At 44.1% G+C, this 16328-nt stretch overlaps 1 protein-coding gene across 1 annotated transcript in view; it reads right to left on the bottom strand.

Moving 5' to 3' along the window:
- LOC117761169 (titin-like) overlaps window positions 1–16328 on the bottom strand; it is a 190964-nt gene that overhangs the window by 62362 nt on the left and 112274 nt on the right. Inside the window, exons 11-12 of the mRNA XM_034584835.1 lie at window positions 12714–13076; window positions 1124–1462 (exon numbers count right to left, since the gene is read on the bottom strand). Of these exons, the coding sequence (XP_034440726.1) occupies window positions 1124–1462; window positions 12714–13076 (702 nt within the window). The remainder of the gene's footprint in view (window positions 1–1123; window positions 1463–12713; window positions 13077–16328) is intronic.

Here is a 16328-nt window from a genome sequence, read left to right on the forward strand (position 1 = left end):
GATGTGAGCTGGAGAAGAGGCTCGACAGCCTTCCCTCCATGGAAGGATTGTAGGAAGAGAGCGAAAATAGGGGGAACAGGCCTTATATTGGCCCGGTGACCTCACAGGTCATGGGGTCCAGAGTGACCAATGGGAGTTGAAACCTGTGTCCCTGGGGGGGTTTTAACACCTCTGTGACGTTAATGGCCCCTGGGAGACTAAGTCCTGGAGGGACATGCGGCTTCAGGCTTTTGGCTGCACATATAGGCAGAGCTTTGGTCTCCCAAAAACCATGTCCCAACATCCATTAGTCTAAATATTTTACCACACTAGGAGCAACTAAATGCTTTCTCTACTCTATGAATCCTCATATGTACAGTTAGATTGCTCTTTCGGCTAAATCTTTTACCACACTCAGAGCAAATAAATGGTTTCTCTCCTGTATGAATCCTCATATGTGAAGTTAGAGCGCCCTTTTTGTTAAATCTTTTACCACACTCAGAGCAACTAACCGGTCTCTCTCCTGTATGAATCCTCATATGTAAAGTTAGATCGCCCTTTTGAAGAAATCTTTTACCACACTCAGAGCAACTAAACGGTCTCTCTCCTGTATGAATCCTCATATGTACAGTTAGAGCGCCCTTTTGAAGAAATCTTTTACCACACTCAGAGCAACTAACCGGTCTCTCTCCTGTATGAATCCTCATATGTACAGTTAGATGGCCCTTTTGAAGAAATCTTTTACCACACTCAGAGCAACTAAACGGCCTCTCTCCTGTATGATTCCTCATATGTACAGTTAGATCGCCCTTTTGAAGAAATCTTTTACCACACTCAGAGCAACTAACCGGTCTCTCTCCTGTATGACTCCTCATATGTACAGTTTGATGGCACTTTTGAAGAAATCTTTTACCACACTCAGAGCAACTAAACGGTTTCTCTCCTGTATGAATCCTCATATGTACAGTTAGATCGCACTTTTGTCTAAATGTTTTACCACACTCAGAACAACCTAATGCTTTCTTACCAGTTTTACATTTCATATCACTTAGAGGCTGTTTGTTATTTGTTGTATTTAAACCAGACAGAGGTTCCCTGGTCTGCATCCAATCATCTTCACTGCCTTCAGTCTTGTCCTCAGTACCTTGTTGTAAATGTCCATCAGGACCTGAGTTCCTGGCTGGTTCTTGTTCTCCACAGTCCGCTCTGTTCTCCTCAGTCTGACTCTGATGAAGCTGTGACAACTCAGGTTTCTCTTCATCTTCTTCACTCTTCACAGTGACAGCAGTCCATGTGAACTTGATATCAGCCTGCTCAAGTTGTTGAAGCTGCTCTCCCTCCTGATTGGTCCACGGTTCCTCCTGTTCCTCTTTAATGTGGGGGGGCTCTGGGTCCTCCTGGTCCACAATGGGGCTCAACTGCTGCTGCTTAGGGGGAACCTCTTCTTTATTCACCATCAGCTGCTGTACGTCTGCAGGACACACTGAAACACAAATACACACGTTTATCATTTCCGAGTTTCCTGAAGTGTTTTTAAAAACTTGTGTTGTGTCGTTTAATGTCGAATGTTATTATTTTTGAATGATCACACTCAGGAAGCAGAGATGTTGAGGTAGTTCATAGTTACCTCAACATCTCGACGCAGCTCGTAAATTTAGCAGCTTTAAACACTGGAAGTGTTTCCAGTCAAAAAGTTTTATATTTTGAGGCCAAATAAACAAATAAGACAATAACAGAGCAGAGCAGGGCGAGTGGAGGTTAGTTAGTTGGTTAAGCTGTTTTCAGACATGACCTGTGGGTAACAACCAGAGAATTGTCTCCAGAGTTTCTCCAGAGTTTGTGTTTCACACATGAACAACACAGCAGCAGGTTTTCTGCACAGACTCGTTCACAACAGTATCAAATCCTCCTCATTACTCAGGTGAAGGTGGAGCAGCAGACAGAGACAGGAAGTGACGTATTAACTCTGCTGCATAGATCACGTGATCATGTTTACATCACCCCGACACCGTCGTCAGCTCTTATCACCACAAACTCTCTTCACATCTCTGTCTGGTCTTCTAGTGATGACGTCATTAGGAGGAAGGAAGACGGCTGCGTCGAGTCAAAGCTTGAATTCACCCAAAGAGCAAATAGCCCACGATCATCTAAAGTGTGGGAGTTTTTTAGACGGACACCAAACAACATGTTTCTCTGTAAACTCTGCAAATCCAAAATGATCACAGCAGCACAACCGTGATGCACGAGCACTTGAAGCTGAAGCATCCAGGGGAGATTTCTCAAGATGGCATCTGGAGCAAGACAGAACCGCAAGTTTTACTTTTTGTCCTGAAACAAGCGTAATATATTACGATTATCAACACGTGGAGTGGAATAGGAATAGACTGGAATAGCAGGAGTCATCTTAACTGCACAACTCCAGTGACTGAATCAATCCATGTTGTAAACCAGTTTTAGTATTTAAATAAAACCCAGATTCTCCAGTTCAGGGAAAGTGTTGCTATGACCTACATGGATTTATTCATCTATGTGTCACAGCGATCGTTTCGAAATCAAGCATCTCACAAATAGGGTCTATTGTTATTAATATAACACAACAGTGATGTAGAAATTATACTCACTTTAAAATATGCCAGTATCATAATTATTCACACAATATGTGTCTGTTTTTACACAAAAGGAGCCAAAATGCATGAACACCCCAGATGTGTGCTGAGGTTTCTAACAGCATGTTGCAGATGATTATCAAAGACACGTGACCCCGGGCTGCCGTTGAGGATCAAAGCTCCTGATCCTTTGATCTACACATTTCATCAACTTAACCAACCAGACATCGTTTTAAACTCATCATTCCCTTTAAGGAGTGTTAGTTTGATCAACTCGTGTTAGCAGAGCTGGAGCTAGCTAACGTTAGCCTGTGAGCGGCTCCTCGAGGGACTGACCGACTCTGTGCAGCCGGAGTTCGGGCTTCATCACGGCATCCAGCAGCCTCCTCTGGCGGCAGACCTCCCGCTCGGACCGCTCCACTCTGTGTTCGTACTCCGCCACGGTTTCCTCAATCACCGCGACGATCTCCTCCGCCGCCGCCGCGAGCCGCTCGGTGAGCATCGCCCTCAGCGCCGGGACTCGAGCCGTTTCTCCTCCTTTCTCCACCTGCAGCAGAAAGCCTTCCGCGGCAGCGCTGATCCGCTCACGTACCGACACCCGCAGCAGCTGCACGGCGGACATGTTCCTCGTCTTTGCGCACTTTGAGTCCCGGAGCGGACAAAGAGAGCCAGCGGCAGGAAAACAGAGACACCGAGCTCAGAGCCAACAGCGACGCCTGCTGGACTGGAGGACGAGGAGGAAACTAAAGTACTAATACTGTACAGTAGAAAATATGGAAGGCGAAACATGACTTAATTATAAATAAATATATAAATAAATGTATAAATAAAGACTTAAATGCATAAATAAATAAGGAATAAATACAGAAATAAATGTCTTAAATTTATTTCCACATATATCTTTTTCTGTATTTCTGTGTCCCTGTGCTAATGAGACTGTGAGCGTCTCGTCTCATTTTGTACTGAGCACAAAATGTTGACGAGTCAATTTTCATGATGTTCAAATGCAGCCTCAAACGCTGGAGCGCATCAAACAAACACTAAGTTACTTCATGTACTGATCAGGTCCTGATAACTAGTAATGAGTGATTATTAGTTAAAGTGAGAGCAGGTCAGAGTGGAGGCGGAAACAGAAACTTCAGCTCAGTACAAACCGACTGCAGCTTCTGCTCTGATCATTGAGCAGCTGAGACCAAAGAAACTCTCTCACTGCACGAAAAGCCAAATGTTGGCAGTCAGTGCCCGTTTACAGGATGCGAATTCCGCGTTCACCCGTGACACAAACTGGCAGAAACATACCCCGGTAGAGCAGTGGGGGGGCTGGGGAGGGGGGAGTGCCGCCGGGGAGTCGCTGAGCGAAGGTGTGATCTAATTAGCATATGAATCGCAACGAAATCGCTGGTGAGAACTCATCTCACTTCACCATTGGATGAAACCACAGACCTTTGAAACGAAAAGTCACTTGTGATTGGCTGGTAGATCTGTCGGATGTTAGTTATGTTTAATTTAAATGATTCAAACGTGTTCGCTTGTCAGTCAGAAATACAAAACAAGTTCATAATGAAGTCAGGGTTACGATTCTCAGCTTTAAAATATGTCATAAAATTTGTCACACTTATATTATATTTCTTTATACTAAGAAGATCATAAGTTGTAATCCGTCAATGGAGCCCAGATAGTATGATAGTGTTTTAGGAGGAGGAGGAGCTTTACAGCAGAGTAATGGGACCGACTCTGCTGAAGCTGCTGGGATATCACAACAGTGGTGGTGGAAGCCTCATGGTTTTTTAGGAGATTGATCCAGATGCGTGGAGCATTAGAACTGGGTGCTGCTTCTCCATGTTTAGTTTGGACTGATGGGGACAGAAAGTAGACCCGTCCCAGACTACCTGAGGGGACTGGATGGTTAAATAGTAGTAGATTAGAAATGTATATAACCATTCAGTGCCTTATAAACCAACAGCAATATTTTGAAATCTATTCTTTGATGGACAGGATGCAGTGAAAGGACCTGAGAACTGGACTGATATGATCCACTGTCCCGGTGCTAGTGAAGACTCAGGCTGTTGTGTTTTCAATGAGCTGCAGCTGTCTGATAATTTTTTTTTACAGTCTATCGATTTGTTACAGTCTACCCTGCTCAGACCTGAGGGCACTTCACAATCGAATCGTGCCTCTGGTGATCGTCCTGTCTTTCCGTCCTCCAGATTGTCTTCTACAAGTTTGTGGGGCAGGGAACGTCACCTGTACTGTCACTCAGGGCACTGATCAAACCACCTACAGCGTCCCAGATGAGGGGGCATCAGGCTGTAGCTATTCGTGGACCAACGCAAGTGACACAGGTGGAAGTGAAATAAACCAGAGTATTCCTTATTCTTATTCTTATTATTGTTATTATTTTGATCTACCAACTAATTCCAAAATTCCACATCTTGCAAAATGTTCATTTTATGGGCTTCACTCTTGTATTGGCATGCATATGTTATCACTTCATCAGTAGGATGGTTGAGCTCATCTTGTATGTTGTCATTAGCACTCCGTGCTCGTGATCAGGAAGGACTTAGGAAGGATGGTACAGTCAGGAGTGCGAACGTGAGCACCTTCATCACCTCAGAATGCTTCCCACGGGTCATCTACAGGGGAGACTGGCTTTCAGAGGTATTACAGCTCTAATCTGAAAAAAAATGTTTTTGTTTTGTTATGCACAAATGTTTGGTGACGAACTTCATTCTCAGAATTAGGAATAGAAGGTACAGAATCTATACCTCAGCCAAGGCTGGACCATCCAGCACGACTGTCTAGTTGTTATAGTAGACATATTCAAGAAAAAAGGGAGTGGTCTGATCACCTAAATGATTACAGAGTGAAATGAAAACCAATGAAACATATATTTTACTCTTAACTACGTGTGTCTGCTAAAGAGAAATAAACTTAACACAATTTGAAAATTTTAAGCTGCACTAAATTGCACACTTATAAATATCTATTCATTAAATATTACTGCAGATTTCTTTAATCTGTTATGTTAAAGTAAGGATCTGACCCTTTGTCCTGATTTTTGCAAAATTGAACGAGTTCTTCTCATGCTGCGACCCCATCCCTCCTCCAAGTTTGGTGCAAATATATTTTTTGTTATGCTGCTGATAAACCAACCAGCAACCAACAGACATGTGTGAAAACTTTATTCTGTGAACTCAGACTAGGACAATAACATAATCCAGAGTTTTTCCTGCACAGAGAGATTTCGTGCCGCCTTCGCCTCCCGACAATGCGACCCAAAATCCTGTTGTCACTGTATCGTCCCTTTGTTTCTTCTCCATAGGAAGAAGTGCACACATCTAACTGCACCGGTGAGTATCATTTCCTGGCAGACCTATTCATGAAGTTTAATGATGCTGTGTTTTATTCCATTGTATTCTTTGTATTCATACTTTTAATCTAAAACGTGTATTTCCATTTATCCAACGATCTGATGTAAGAATGTTTTCTTTTTACAGTTGTCTGCCGTAAAAAGGTTGTGCCTCCGGAAGGTGAGGATGTATTAAAAGCAATAAATTATAGTTAGTGTTTGTGTCGTTGAGTTGTTTACAGTCTAAAGCTGCTTTCAGACATGCACAGAACTCTGGAGAACCTCAGGACCTTCTCCAGAGGAGCTGTATATGTGAACGCAAATGTCCTTCTGCTGACCCCCCAGTAAAAAGTGGAGTATGTTTGGTGTCGAGATGAGAAAGAAGTAAATTGTTTCTTGTCTGGGTGATGTGCTCTCCAGATGTCCATCATAGAAATGTAATGGGTTCTTACCTGATACATACCACATCTGTTCACCAAGTCTCGTGGTAATCCGGCCCGTAGTTTTTAACCTGCTTGGTGGAGGAAACTATGTGGCTGTTGTGGGGATGAGACGTGTTAGACGACACCCTGCCTGACCAGTTCATATCATAATTGTGACTTAAATCTGTGGATTGCGTTCCAGGTGGCGATGTTGAGCCATTTTGCCAAGCCCATTTCTAATTACTCCAGAATACGTACATTTTCACCACTTTCTAACTTTCTGCAAACTTTGGTAACGATTTGAGCACGTTGAAGCCCTCAAAAAGCCCCTTCTTTTGCCTGAAAAATAATAATAATAATAATAATAATAATAATCCTGTCAATTTCAATAGGGCCCACTGTCGGTGCGCGGGCCCTAATTAAGTGACCAAATAAGGGAACAGTGTCCCTGCACCTTGTGAACAACATTTCTTTGTACTTTATTTTAAACCTAGAGCTGTTTGAGTGAGAAACATCTTCATGCAGACACTGCATTAGTTCATATAGTAATAATACAATTACTATACTATATATTCTTATGGCAGTAATACAGTAAGTGTGTTTTTAACCTGGAGTTGAGAAAAAGTGGAAACAATCTGCAGGATTTTCTGTCTGATGCACAAGTAAAGATAAATTCATTCAGGCAGATCTCAGCCTCCTAAACCTCTTTGCACCAGGGGTCCCTCCGCGCCAGCAGCTAATGCCTGTTAGCTTGTCGGTGGTTAGCAGCTACGTATGCAGTCAGTTGTGGTAGAATGAGCCCGACAGGAGTCAGGTCAGTTGACATTTCAACACCCACACGGACGCTGCACATCAATCTGGGACGTTTCTGAAGCCGAACCGCCGCGAGTTTGACTCTTAATGCCTCGAAAACACCGGTGACAATCTTTTGTTGTGTTTTCAAGCTAATTAGCTAGCTAGCCTCCGGTACGTGTTGTTCTCTGGTCCACGGAGGAAACAGTCAAGACAAACGTGGCGGGGTGCGTGCGTGCGTGTGCACGTGCTGGAGATGAAGGGTTTAAACGCCGAGATGTCTGAGTCTCAATCAACGAGCGGAACCACGGAGGCCATGTGTTTGAAAAGCTTCTACTTTTAGAGCTAGCTCCCACTGCTAACGACTGGTGCCGCCCACCGCGACTGGAAGTCCCACCAAATTACCGGCAAATATCCTGTTAATTAAAGGGTTTTACTCTTTTACACTCGTTACCGAAGTGATTCGTGGCTCCACTTGCCTCTAACCCCAGTTTCTCTGCTGGTAAACGGTGCAGCGCTATAGTTTGAATGGGGCTCGGTTGTGAACACAGGTTAGCATTAGACGCACCTTTCAATTAGCATCAAGATCTGTCCGTAAAGAACCCAACTGCGTGTTCTGCTGTTTGCGTGAGTTAGCTGTTAGCTCCAGCTAGCCGTGGCACAACGTCAGTGTTAACTAGCTGCTAGTGAACAACGAGCTAGTTAGCTGTAGTTAGTGTGTTAGCATCGAGAGTGAGGCAGGAAAAAGCTGCAGCTGTTCCCAGTCACTTAACTTTCCGTCCTTCGGTCACTTCCGAACCAGAAGGGCGCTCAGAGGTCACTTTATTTATCCTATCCGACCCATAACCCTATTCTAAAGTCTAATGAAAAATATCCTGGTGAGTTTTACATCCCTGCAGATGTGTGAAATACAATGATGGTGCCGCGGACGGCTGCCTCGGTGTGTTGGTGCGCGATGTTTTGTCTTGTTTTGTTAGTTAATTCAGTGTTTTGCCTAAGAACCGGGAGCTCTTTCACCAGAGAAATGCTCATGAACATCAGGGTCATAACTCCTGAGAATTTATTTCCGACTTTTATTGCCTCATCTGTGGAAATTTTGGATATTCTGGTCAAAGGCGCCCTCACCTTCGTACATACAGTGAAGCGACAGAGGAGAGGTAAACGTGCCGGTTCACTTGTGCGTCTCCGCCGGCGGGGACTTCGCACACCGCTACCAGGTATATTCCTCTCCAACGTGCGTTCACTGTGCAACAAGCTGGACGAACTCCAGCTACTAGTTAGTAAGAACAGAGACTTCTTCTCATCTTCCGTTCTGGGCTTCACGGAGACGTGGCTGTGTGGTTCGATACCGGACTCTGTGCTGCAGTTGGCTGGCTTCCAACTTTTCAGAGCGGACCGCCACACGGAACTCTCCGGCAAGACGAAAGGTGGAGGAATCTGCTTCTATACTAACTGCGGCTGGTGCAATGATGTGACATTGATTCAACAGCACTGTTCTCCTGATCTGGAAATTTTTTTTATCAAATGCAAACTCTTCTACTCCCCCCGTGAGTTTGTTTCATTCATTCTGGTCGGTGTTTACATTCCACCGCAGGCTAACGTGCAAGAGGCACAACGCATGCTCGCCGACCAGATACTGTGTGTGGAACGGACTAACCCGGACTCCTGTCCTCGGCGACTTTAACAAAGGAAATCTCACCCGCGAACTCCCCAAATATAAACAATTTATGAAATGCCCGACCAGAGAGGAGAATATTCTGGATCACTGTTACACCACAGTAAGCAGTGCCTATCACGCCGTCCCCCGGGCTGCACTGGGACTCTCGGTCATGGTCCATTTGATTCCTGCATACAGGCAGAAACTAAAACTCTGCAAACCTGTTGTGAGGACTTCAAAGCAGTGGACCAGGGAAGCTGTGGAGGATCTTCAGGCGTGCTTGGACTGTACAGATTGGGAGGTTTTCAGGACTGCTACAAACAGTCTGGACGAGTACACAGAGGCTGTGACTTCTTATATCAGCTTCTGTGTGGACAGCTGTGTCCCATCACGCTCCAGGGTGTGTTACAACAATGACAAACCCTGGTTCACAGCCAAACTCAAAAAGTTAAGGTTGGAGAAGGAAGAAGCATTCAGGAGTGGGGACAGAGACAGGTTTATAGAGTCAAAATACAGGTTTAGCAAGGAGGTGAGAGAAGCCAAACGTCTGTACTCTGAGAAACTCCAACACCAGTTCTCAGCCAATGACTCTGCCTCTGTCTGGAAAGGGCTTAGACAGATTACAAATTGTAAGCCTAGATCCCCCCACTCCACTAACGACCCACGCCTGGCCAATGACTTGAATGAGTTTTACTGTCGCTTTGAAAGACAATGGGACAGTCCTGACACCATCCCCCGTGACACCACCCTCCAGCCCATCAACTGCACCTCCCCCACCATAGCAAAGGCTCCCCTATCACAGTGACGACTCTCTCCATCCTGGAGAGGGATGTCAACAGACTCTTCAGGAGACAGAACCCCCGCAAAGCAGCCGGGCCAGACTCTGTCTCTCCATCAATCCTGAAACACTGTGCTGATCAGCTGTCTCCGGTGTTCACAGCCATTTTTAACACCTCACTGGAGACATGCCACGTACCAGCCTGCTTCAAGACCTCCACCATCATCCCTGTCCCCAAAAAAACAAAGATCACTGGACTCAATGATTACAGACCCGTCGCCCTGACCTCTGTGGTGATGAAGGCATTTGAGCGCCTTGTGCTGTTCCACCTCAAAGCCATCACTGACCCTCTCCTGGACCCCCTGCAGTTTGCCTACAGAGCCAACAGGTGTGTAGACGATGCAGTAAACATGGCCCTTCACTTCATCCTCCAGCACCTGGACTCCTCAGTTTGTGGACTTCAGCTCTGCCTTCAACACCATCATTCCGGCTCTGCTACAGGACAAGCTCTCCCAGCTGAGTGTACCTGACTCCACCTGCAGGTGGATCACAGACTTCCTGTCTGACGGGAGACAACACGTGAGGCTGGGGAAGCATGTCTCTGATTCCAGGACCATAAGCACCGGTTCCCCTCAAGGCTGTGTTCTTTCCCCTCTACTCTTCTCCCTGTATACCAACAGCTGCACCTCCAGTCACCAGTCCGTCAAACTCCTTAAGTTCGCGGACGACACCACCCTCATTGGGCTCATCTCTGGTGGGGATGAGTCCGCCTACAGGTGGGAGATTGACCATCTGATTTCATTTCTTTTAAGTATCTTTTTTGTACGTCTGTTTATATGTGTATCACATGTTGTGTCACCCTTTTGGTTGTCAATGTAATAAGTTAACTGTGAGAAATAAAGTGTGGAGAAAATGTGATGTTTTGTAATTTCTTGCCCCTTCAACCTTGACATGGACAGTGGATGATTTCTTATGTTTGCAGGATTTAATGTTTGTTCTTTTCATTTAGATAATTTAGTTTAGTCAGTAGTGGTTAGTTTCAGTATAGTGTCATGTTTAAGAAAAAGATAAAATCTTCAACTTCCAGTTTAACACAAGTTCAGGTTCCTCTAATTCTTTTCAAACACGGGTTTGAGTAAATCACAATTGTAGTTTGCATCGTGACACTGCAAGGAAATTGACAACATAATGTGTATATATATATATATATATATACACACACACATTTAATGACTCATTTCATTATTGATGTACTGTTTGGAGAAAAGGCTTTGGGGGTGTTTCTCTGCTAAGGGGACAGGACGACTTCACCGCATCGAGAGGAGGATCGACGGGGCCATGTACCGTGAAATCTTGGGCGACAACCTTCTTCCCTCAGCCAGGACATTGAAAATGGTCGTGGATGGGTCTTCCAGCACGACAATGACCCAAAACATATGGCCAAGGGAACAAAGGAGTGGCTCAAGAAGAAGCACATTAAGGTCATGGAGTGGCCTAGCCAGTCTCCGGACCTTATTTCCATAGAAAATCTCTGGATCAAATACAAGCAAATGCAAATCAATTTATAACTTTTATATGATGCGAGTTATATGATCTGGATATTTTTTGTTGATATTCTGTCTCTCAAAGTTACAATAAACCTACCATTACAATTATAGACTGTTCATTTCTTAGTCAGTGGGAAAAATTACAAAATCGGCAAGGGATCAAATACTTATTTCCTTCACTGTATAGGTATGTATTATATGAGGCATAAATCAGTAGAAACAAGAAATACACACAAATCTTTCATGTTATTCAATGAGTTGTATTTTCTAGGAACATAAAAATTGTTTAACTCTGGTAAAAACAGGTGGAGGGATTCTTAATTCTCTTTTTACAACAGTGAACTATGAATATGTATCATATGAATAGTTGCTGATGTTGTATATTTAAGCAGCAGTGATGTTGAAGATGATGAAGGAATCTCCGCGGACACCGTTCTTGCTTGTATAAAAAGGTTTATTACACAGAAGTTACAGGTCAGGACAGGTACCTAGGTATACCCGGAGACGTTCTCAGCCAATGCAGAAGTCTGCCTCGCCGGTGCCGGACACGCATTCATATAGGGAAATTGTGTACGCCCAAGATTTGAGATCAAATGACATCATACATAGGGGCCTTTAATTCAAGACATGCTTCGTACATAAAGATGGAAACCCCTCCATCTAACAGGTCAAAGAGCATTCTCAGAGGGAGAGAACTAACGAGTAACATATGGAATAATAGTTAGGAATTCTGAGAATCCAGAAACGAGGGGCCCCCAGCTTTAAACCTGTCATTATGTTTTACACACGTCAAAATGATCCATGTTAGCTAAATACACCACACTGACAAATCCTAATAAATCTTTTGTTGCAAACGATGCAACTTAAATCTTTAACCACACAGAGCAAGTAAATTCATTCTCTCCTATATGACTACTCATATGCAGTTACATTACCCATTAGTCTAAATATTTTACCACACTAGGAGCAACTAAATGCTTTCTCTCCTGTATGAATCCTCATATGTACAGTTAGATCGCCCTTTTGAAGAAATCTTTTACCACACTTAGAGCAACTAAACGGTTTCTCTCCAGTATGAATCCTCATATGTACAGTTAGATCGCCATTTCGGATAAATATTTTACCACACTCGGAGCAACTAAACAGTTTCTCTCCTGTATGAATCCTCATATGTACAGTTAGATTGCCCTTTTGAAGAAATCTTTTACCACACTCACAGCAACTAAACAGTTTCTCTCCTGTATGAGTCCTCATATGTACAGTTAGGTGGCCATTTCGGCTAAATCTTTTACCACACTCAGAGCAACTAAACAGTTTCTCTCCTGTATGAATCCTCATATGTACAGTTAGATCGCCCTTATAAAGAAATCTTTTACCACACTCGGAGCAACTAAACGGTCTCTCTCCTGTATGATTCATCATATGTCCAGTTAGATAGCACTTTTGTCTAAATGTTTTACCACACTCAGAACAACCAAATGCTTTCTTACCAGTTTTACATTTCATATCACTTAGAGGCTGTTTGTTATTTGTTGTATTTAAACCAGACAGAGGTTCCCTGGTCTGCATCCAATCATCTTCACTGCCTTCAGTCTTGTCCTCAGTACCTTGTTGTAAATGTCCATCAGGACCTGAGTTCCTGGCTGGTTCTTGTTCTCCACAGTCCGCTCTGTTCTCCTCAGTCTGACTCTGATGAAGCTGTGACAACTCAGGTTTCTCTTCATCTTCTTCACTCTTCACAGTGACAGCAGTCAATGTGAACTTGATATCAGCCTGCTCAAGTTGTTGAAGCTGCTCTCCCTCCTGATTGGTCCACGGTTCCTCCTGTTCCTCTTTAATGTGGGGGGGCTCTGGGTCCTCCTGGTCCACAATGGGGCTCAACTGCTGCTGCTTAGGGGGAACCTCTTCTTTATTCACCATCAGCTGCTGTACGTCTGCAGGACACACTGAAACACAAATACACACGTTTATCATTTCCGAGTTTCCTGAAGTGTTTTTAAAAACTTGTGTTGTGTCGTTTAATGTCGACTGTTATTATTTTTGAATGATCACACTCAGGAAGCAGAGATGTTGAGGTAGTTCATAGTTACCTCAACATCTCGACGCAGCTCGTAAATTTAGCAGCTTTAAACACTGGAAGTGTTTCCAGTAAAAAAGTTTTATATTTTGAGGCCAAATAAACAAATTAGGACACTAACAGAGCAGAGCAGGGCGAGTGGAGGTTAGTTAGTTGGTTAAGTTGTTTTCAGACATGACCTGTGGGTAACAACCAGAGAATTGTCTCCAGAGTTTCTCCAGAGTTTGTGTTTCACACATGAACAACACAGCAGCAGGTTTTCTGCACAGACTCGTTCACAACAGTATCAAATCCTCCTCATTACTCAGGTGAAGGTGGAGCAGCAGACAGAGACAGGAAGTGACGTATTAACTCTGCTGCATAGATCATGTGATCATGTTTACATCACCCCGACACCGTCGTCAGCTCTTATCACCACAAACTCTCTTCACATCTCTGTCTGGTCTTCTAGTGATGACGTCATTAGGAGGAAGGAAGACGGCTGCGTCGAGTCAAAGCTTGAATTCACCCAAAGAGCAAATAGCCCACGATCATCTAAAGTGTGGGAGTTTTTTTAGACGGACACCAAACAACATGTTTCTCTGTAAACTCTGCAAATCCAAAATGATCACAGCAGCACAACCGTGATGCACGAGCACTTGAAGCTGAAGCATCCAGGGGAGATTTCTCAAGATGGCATCTGGAGCGAGACAGAACCGCAAGTTTTACTTTTTGTCCTGAAACAAGCGTAATATATTACGATTATCAACACGTGGAGTGGAATAGGAATAGACTGGAATAGCAGGAGTCATCTTAACTGCACAACTCCAGTGACTGAATCAATCCATGTTGTAAACCAGTTTTAGTATTTAAATAAAACCCAGATTCTCCAGTTCAGGGAAAGTGTTGCTATGACCTACATGGATTTATTCATCTATGTGTCACAGCGATCGTTTCGAAATCAAGCATCTCACAAATAGGGTCTATTGTTATTAATATAACACAACAGTGATGTAGAAATTATACTGACTTTAAAATATGCCAGTATCATAATTATTCACACAATATGTGTCTGTTTTTACACAAAAGGAGCCAAAATGCATGAACACCCCAGATGTGTGCTGAGCTTTCTAACAGCATGTTGCAGATGATTATCAAAGACACGTGACCCCGGGCTGCCGTTGAGGGTCAGAGCTCCTGATCCTTTGATCTACACATTTCATCAACTTAACCAACCAGACATCGTTTTAAACTCATCATTCCCTTTAAGCAGTGTTAGTTTGATCAACTCGTGTTAGCAGAGCTGGAGCTAGCTAACGTTAGCCTGTGAGCGGCTCCTCGAGGGACTGACCGACTCTGTGCAGCCGGAGTTCGGGCTTCATCACGGCATCCAGCAGCCTCCTCTGGCGGCAGACCTCCCGCTCGGACCGCTCCACTCTGTGTTCGTACTCCGCCACGGTTTCCTCAATCACCGCGACGATCTCCTCCGCCGCCGCCGCGAGCCGCTCGGTGAGCATCGCCCTCAGCGCCGGGACTCGAGCCGTTTCTCCTCCTTTCTCCACCTGCAGCAGAAAGCCTTCCGCGGCAGCGCTGATCCGCTCACGTACCGACACCCGCAGCAGCTGCACGGCGGACATGTTCCTCGTCTTTGCGCACTTTGAGTCCCGGAGCGGACAAAGAGAGCCAGCGGCAGGAAAACAGAGACACCGAGCTCAGAGCCAACAGCGACGCCTGCTGGACTGGAGGACGAGGAGGAATCTAAAGTACTAATACTGTACAGTAGAAAATATGGAAGACGAAACATGACTTAATTATAAATAAATATATAAATAAATGTATGAATAAAGACTTAAATGCATAAATAAATAAGGAATAAATACAGAAATAAATGTCTTAAATTTATTTCCACATATATCTTTTTCTGTATTTCTGTGTCCCTGTGCTAATGAGACTGTGAGCGTCTCGTCTCATTTTGTACTGAGCACAAAATGTTGACGAGTCAATTTTCATGATGTTCAAATGCAGCCTCATAAACGCTGGAGCGCATCAAACAAACACTAAGTTACTTCATGTACTGATCAGGTCCTGATAACTAGTAATGAGTGATTATTAGTTAAAGTGAGAGCAGGTCAGAGTGGAGGCGGAAACAGAAACTTCAGCTCAGTACAAACCGACTGCAGCTTCTGCTCTGATCATTGAGCAGCTGAAACCAAAGAAACTCTCTCACTGCACGAAAAGCCAAATGTTGGCAGTCAGTGCCCTTTTACAGGATGCGAATTCCACATTCACCCGTGACACAAACTGGCAGAAACATACCCCGGTAGAGCAGTGGGGGGGCTGGGGAGGGGGGAGTGCCGCCGGGGAGTCGCTGAGCGAAGGTGTGATCTAATTAGCATATGAATCGCAACGAAATCGCTGGTGAGAACTCATCTCACTTCACCATTGGATGAAACCACAGACCTTTGAAACGAAAAGTCACTTGTGATTGGCTGGTAGATCTGTCGGATGTTAGTTATGTTTAATTTAAATGATTCAAACGTGTTCGCTTGTCAGTCAGAAATACAAAACAAGTTCATAATGAAGTCAGTGTTACGATTCTCAGCTTTAAAATATGTCATAAAATTTGTCACACTTATATTATATTTCTTTATGAAGAAGATCATAAGTTGTAATCCGTCATTGGAGCCCAAATAGTATGATAGTGTTTTAGGAGGAGGAGGAGGAGGAGCTTTACAGCAGAGTAATGGGGCCGACTCTGCTGAAGCTGCTGGGATATCACAACAGTGGTGGTGGAAGCCTCATGGTTTTTTAGGAGATTGATCCAGATGCGTGGAGCATTAGAACTGGGTGCTGCTTCTCCATGTTTAGTTTGGACTGATGGGGACAGAAAGTAGACCCGTCCCAGACTACCTGAGGGGACTGGATGGTTAAATAGTAGTAGATTAGAAATGTATATAACCATTCAGTGCCTTATAAACCAACAGCAATATTTTGAAATCTATTCTTTGATGGACAGGATGCAGTGAAAGGACCTGAGAACTGGACTGATATGATCCACTGTCCCGGTGCTAGTGAAGACTCAGGCTGTTGTGTTTTCAATGAGCTGCAGCTGTCTGATAATTTTTTTTTACAGTCTATCGAT

The sequence above is a fragment of the Hippoglossus hippoglossus genome, chromosome 5 (assembly GCF_009819705.1).
Source record: "Hippoglossus hippoglossus isolate fHipHip1 chromosome 5, fHipHip1.pri, whole genome shotgun sequence".
NCBI lineage: Eukaryota > Metazoa > Chordata > Actinopteri > Pleuronectiformes > Pleuronectidae > Hippoglossus > Hippoglossus hippoglossus.